At 39.5% G+C, this 6138-nt stretch overlaps 1 protein-coding gene across 2 annotated transcripts in view; it reads left to right on the top strand.

Annotated features, from left to right (window-relative positions):
• Positions 1-3360: 3360 nt before the first annotated feature.
• The window catches only part of SLC38A11 (solute carrier family 38 member 11), a gene marked incomplete at both ends in the record, with an annotated part of 45974 nt that continues 43196 nt past the window's right edge, over positions 3361-6138 (top strand). Inside the window, 3 exons of one of the 2 annotated variants that reach the window (XM_080927172.1) lie at positions 3361-3399; positions 3812-3932; positions 5788-5862. In XM_080927172.1, the coding sequence (XP_080783298.1) occupies positions 3361-3399; positions 3812-3932; positions 5788-5862 (235 nt within the window). Of the gene's footprint in view, positions 3400-3811; positions 3933-5787; positions 5863-6138 lie in introns of those variants that run through there. The other variant, XM_080927173.1, reaches the window with a different exon arrangement.

The raw sequence follows: 6138 nt of genomic DNA, 5'->3' as shown, positions 1-6138 counted from the left end.
AGTAAATCCTTTTCTCCCCAAGTTGCTGTTGCCTAGGATATTTTTTATCGCAGCCATGGGAAACCCAACTTAAGACATAGATGCTTTGAGCTAGATAACAGCTGGACAGTTTTAGCCCAACGAAGTTTTTTTTTTTTTTTTTTTTTTTTTTTTTTTTTTTTTTTTTTTTTTTTTTTTGCTTAAGTACAGCAAACATTTATGAAGGCTTTATTATAGACCAATTGACAATCCTTTCCTTACTCACACATTAATACTGTCAGAAAAGGGTCAGATTAACCATTAGGAAGAGCTTTCTACATCCAGACTTCAGCCTGGGTGGACCTTTGTCCATGATTTGTAAGAAAGCTGGGGGCCATCAGAAGTTAACTAGCCTGGCTTATAATGAAAGAAACCAGAAAAACAATATCCTACATGAGCAAAGTATATGCTTTATATAATTGCGTGATTCTATAAAAAGCTCAAATTCAGGCTTTCTATATTCCTGAAAGTCTGGCTTTCTGGCCTCAGTCTGGTGCTCCAACAGACAGACTCAATAATATTGGTGGCTGTTTTTCAGTTTGCCTGAGACTATGCACTTATCCTTCCGAGAAAGCACTATATAATCTGTCTAAACCAGAGGGTTCCGGAGCATTAGTTAGGGTTAGCTCTGTGGGGAAGGGCTGTCAGTGATTCTATGTTGACTTCAGATTCTCCTTGTGAATCTGGGACTCCTGAAATTATACTAAATAACAATAATTTTGAAATCATGGAAAGATTCATTAGAAAACGTCACTAGATATGTGTAGAAAAAAATTCAACAGTTATTTATGCATATATAAACCAATATGCATATATACATACTCTCACACATACATCTTATGTCTAGCTTATCTATTTCTTTGTAACAAACAGTTACAAAATTAGTGCTCTACCTAGAAAATTAATACACTTGTTATCTGAAATTTTCTGTGTATCAGGAATTTAGGAGCAATTCTTTTGGGCAGCCTGGCTCAGGGTTTTTCATGGAGTTACAGTTAGGTTGCTGTGAGAGACTGAGAGCTTTATGTGTCAGCCACATGACACTGTAGCATCCCTGATCACGTGAGCCTCTCTGTACACAATTAGAATTCCTAACATGACTAAAGAAACAGCAAGTGGCCACAGACACTTCTGTGACTTGGTATCTGAAATGCTGCACAATTCTGTTGTCAAAAGCTGGTGATCATAGAACGAGGTCAATGAGCCTTGTCCAGCCACAAAACTGAATGAATGAATGAATGAATGAATGAAAACTAAATGGCTTTTCGAAGGGAATATCAGAGAGAGACTTTGTGGACACATTTTAAAACTCACATACTCTATGTTCTGCAATAGAAAAATAAATAAACACACAGACAAGCACACGCAGTTTTCTTTATCTTAAGGTTATCTCTGGAGCAGAAATAAGACAAGTTGCAAAACATTCTGTGTTTTATTTTTTGTTTTCTGTTCCTTTAAAATGTTAGTTATTGGGGCGGGGAGGCAAACGCACATGCACATCAGGGGGTTCTTGGGGAGGCCAGAGAACATCCTCCTTGTCATTTCTCTCTTTCAACCAAAAATTGCAGCAATGGATTGCAGACCACCAGACTCACGTGGCAGGCACCTTTACCGACAGGAGCCATCCTGAAACCACTCCACTTTCTGACGTGGGTTTTTTAGTTAGCACAGGAAGCAACAGTGTTGTGGTACCGTGTTCTTACTTGATTTCCTTTATCCTGTTCTCCTCTGTCCTTCCCCCTCCTCCTCCCTCTGGCTCTCTGCTTTCTTTGCCCTTTAACTTTAGGCTTCTCAAAAACGAAAATTTTCTTTGTGATGGAAGAGTTAAGTTTTACAAAACGTTTCGGTTTCTAGTCTCAATTATATGTGGAGCACATGGTTGAATTAATTGTTAACTAAACTTAGAATTGATAACCTTAGAGCATCTAACCTTTCTGTTAATGAATACAGGATATCTATCTGCTTATACCTTATTTAGTGTCCCTTGAATGTCATGATAATCTCTGAAGAGATTATATACAGTTGTCTACTTTGCTGCATTAATTATAAGGATTTTTTACACTTATTACTATATTGTATACCTATTAACTGGTAGTATTATGTTCTTGTATATTGTATCTGATTGTTTATTACTGTGGTATGTAAATTAGCATATACTTAAGCTAATGTTATATTTTGTCATTGCTCTGTTTTCTTTCATCAAATCAAATATTTTCTCTAATTTTGTAAATTGAAACATTACAGTGTTGAATGTGGTTTACAACATTATAGACCATTAATGGTGTGTGTGTGTGTGTGTGTGTGTGTGTGTGTGTGTGTGTATCTTACTTATGGTTACAAATAAATACTTATGAATGACAGATGGAAAAGTATTGGAAACTTCGTGAATTGATTGACTCTACACCTGTGAGGAACAAGGAAATGAGATGTCAGTGGGGTTTCTATGGTAACACTGAGTGTTCACTTTTACAAACTAAAAGCAAGGGCAAAAGTTGAAACTTCTTAAATTAATGGTACAGAGTAGTGGATTTTTTTAAAATAACTGTAGTTTTTCTAAACTTTTATCTTTCTTTGGCATGTTGCGTAGGTATGTGTGGATGTCTACCTGTGCAAGTGTGAAGGCCCAGGGCTAAGACTGAGGTTCTTTCCGTCATGCTTGCCCCTTTTCCCGTTTAAAAGGTTCATTACCTAAATCTTTTAAAAGTATCCATCTACCTTGCCTTTCTCTTAAGGTCTCCTTTTCTGAAGTTTCCAGGGCTCATTGAACTAAGGTATGCACCGGAAACTGACTAAAGTTCCAGGAACAGTGGTTTATTTTGCTTTCTGTTTATTTCTTTATGAGGCTTCGAAATTCTACTCAATATAAAAAGTCCTAACATTTCACTGTCCTTTTCTATCCAAGAAGAGGTGTAGGGGGGAGGAACGCCAGGTAGAGAAACCTCACTCCGTGGAGAACAGTGTGGCTAAGTTGCTGGGGTCTTAGCTGGCTTCAGACTCTGGCATAGGAACAGGGAAAGTGCTGTGGGACGAACAGGTTGCACTTTCTCACAGTTACAGGGAGAGAGAGATAGGTGCTGTGTGGCGCGCCCTGAGTGAGGGGAGTCTGGGTAACAGGGTTGGAAATGTCCCCACAGCATCCTCGCCAGCAGCAGGCAGCAGGGTGTGCCCCGCCCTGAGGAGGCGGAGACCTCTGAGCTGCAGCCAAGCGCCCAGAGTACCCAGAGACCTGCTGCACCGGCTCCGTCTGTCTGTCTGGAGAACCTGATTGCAGGCAAAACGGACAGAGGAGCTTGGCCAGGTGGGAGCCTGCTTCTCAGCCCTAGAACCTTCCCTCGAGCAGACATGAGCTGCCAGCAGCCACAACTGAGGGGTCCTCTCCAGGTAAAACTGGCAACAGGGGCAGGAACCGAACGACTTCCTTAGGTTTCAGGCTGGGGTCTTGGTTTGGCCAAAAGGGGTAGATCTGACGTAATCTGACCTATGCCTACGTGGCAAACACTTTTCAGTAACCTCAGCCAACCTCTTTAATTTCATGAAACCATGTGGTTGATTCCTAACAGACCCTGGAGTTGGGTCAAAGTAGTTGGGCAGCTGTAACATGGAGACTTAAGGATAGACTTTAAGTTCTTCTGGATTACTAGCCATTCTTGTTTTCCCTTCTTACTGACGTATTATTAACACTGTAGCGTAACTTGGTGTCATTACTGTTTGAATCCTGGATTGCTTACTCTTCTGACACTTTTCATTTTCAAACTAGTGAATGTTTAATTATTATTTTAATCTATTAAAATAGAGAGAGACAGACCCAAGTGACAGAGAAAGCCTGGTCTCCGGACATGAACACAGAGGGAAATCGAGTCAGTCTACAGCTGTTTTCAATGTAGTCAATTCTGTTATAGGATCTGGGATAATAGGTAAGGCGCCTGTGTCTGCTTGGTTCTGTTTGTGAAGACCAGCTTTTCAAAGTCTTGTCACTATTTTGCTAGCATTTGCTTAAACTTCAATGGGGGAAATCGCTGGTTTTCTTCCATAAAAGCCTTTCTATTTGTTTTTCCATCATACTAATGTTCCATCCTCTTTATTTGGAAGATACACTGTTTCCCTCCATGGCAGGCAATAGCATCTGCCAGTTGGGGAGAGCGGCTGCAGAGGGGCCGGGGAAATTGACTTTTCCTAGATTGTCTGGTCAGTCCATCTTCTGAAGTAGAATCTATTACAAAAATCCTCTCAGCATCAGTGTGAAACGTGCAGATGCTTGCGTATGCTATGCGCACAAAAGTTGAATGTGAGACTTTTAAGAATCCTATGAAAATTTAACTATATAATATCTCCTTATGCACCTATATGATCTTAAATTAGGAAATATTTTTCAGTCTAGTCATTAATATAGTTCATTTGCAACAGTGCATACAATTGGTAAAGATAGTCCATGTCACTGCACTAAGTTAGAAGCAAGGGAAAGATTCTGAAAAGTAAAACCTTTTAAAGGTATGTCATTCCATGAATAGAAGCAGTATTTTTAACCAGTGTTTATTATTCTTTTTGTAGTTGGAAACATTCCTTTTCAGAAAAGGCAGGGGAAACAAAAACCTATCTACTGCAATGCCCACCAAATATGTAACCTTTTAACTTTCCAGATATATTAAAATTCCCAGATATTAATTTATTTCAGAGTGTAAGTTTAACAAATGGGTTGTTTTTAATTTTTATTTATTTATTATTTCATTTTATGTGCATGTGTAGGTGTGTTGCCTACATGTCTATATACGTATGTATGCCTGGTGCCCACAGAGGTCAGTAGAGGGTGTCGGGTAAACCTGGAACAGGAGTTCCAGGATGGCTGGGAGTCGCCATGTGATCGATGGGAAATGGGTAAGAGCAGCTGGTGCTCTTAACTGCTGAGCCACCTCTCTAGCCCCTAAGATAATTTCTTGATTTTTTTTTCACAAGGTGCTGTGATTTCTGGCTTTACATTAATCCATATACATATTTATAGATGAACAATATGAATTTGGAGGTTCCTGAGGTGAGACAGAAGCAGGCAGGGACACTTGCTTGTTTAGAAGCCTATCTCCATGTATCACGGGAGTATGGACAGGTGAAGCTGGCAGAATTCTAGAATGTATTCCTGATGTGAACACTTTCCAGGTTAATCCAGGTCGGCAATGTCAAATGTTCCCCTACACTGCCCTCAGCAAAATCATTTAAAAGAGAAATCTTTTTTTTTTTTCTTTTTTGTAAAAGAAATGTTCTGGGTAGAAATGCTTACATTATATTATTTTGGATACTTTATAGTCTAAAATTACCCATATGTATAAAACAGTAAAAAAAAAAAAAATGTTATAAACCCCATTTAGCCTGAGACAAAGTAACTTTGTTTTCCTGTTCCTCCACGTCCTCTCTAGTTTTTACATGGTTCCCCCATTTTGGCTCCTAAATCGGTCTTCCCTAAGATCATGCAACTGTTCCCTGGTGCCTTCCATGGCAGCATGGAAGGGAGAGGGAAGGGGTCTCCATCCTCCACAGAGTCCAAGGCACTGTCACCCCGAGATAGGCATTGTTTGTGTGGCATCGGTTTCTCATTTGCTGCTTTTTAATTCTTCTCCTGTCCTCTTACGTGCTTGCTTTCTTGATAGGTCCTTAACTTAATGGCATTCCACTCTGAAATAAATGCTAATATGCTGACATTTGGACTACCCTGTCCCATGTTACAACTTTTAAACTATATGTCTTTTTAATGTGAGGTTGGGGCCTTTTGTGTTTTTCCAGGATTGCCTTATTCAATGAAGCAAGCTGGATTCCCCTTGGGAATACTGCTTTTATTCTGGGTCTCATACATCACAGGTAAATAGCATACAACTAACTGCATATCCCTACAATTTAAATTGTGCAGCGACTACTTACACAAATATACCCTGCAATTGGATTTTCTACTTAATTAAAAAGCGCATCAAAGCATCCTAAGGAATTTAAGCACCACATCAGAGGAGATTTGCTTTATTTCCTAATCCTTTAAACAGATTAGTAAAAGTAGCATGTTATATCACAAGCCTAAAGCCGGTCATGTGCCTTTTTTCAAGCAGAACTTGGTGGATGAGGAAGTCATTTCCAAGACTGATT

The sequence above is a fragment of the Micromys minutus genome (genome assembly GCF_963924665.1).
Source record: "Micromys minutus genome assembly, chromosome: 13".
Taxonomy (NCBI): domain Eukaryota; kingdom Metazoa; phylum Chordata; class Mammalia; order Rodentia; family Muridae; genus Micromys; species Micromys minutus.
The sequence above is the reverse complement of the archived record's forward strand: the minus strand, read 5'-3'. Positions and strand labels throughout refer to the sequence as shown.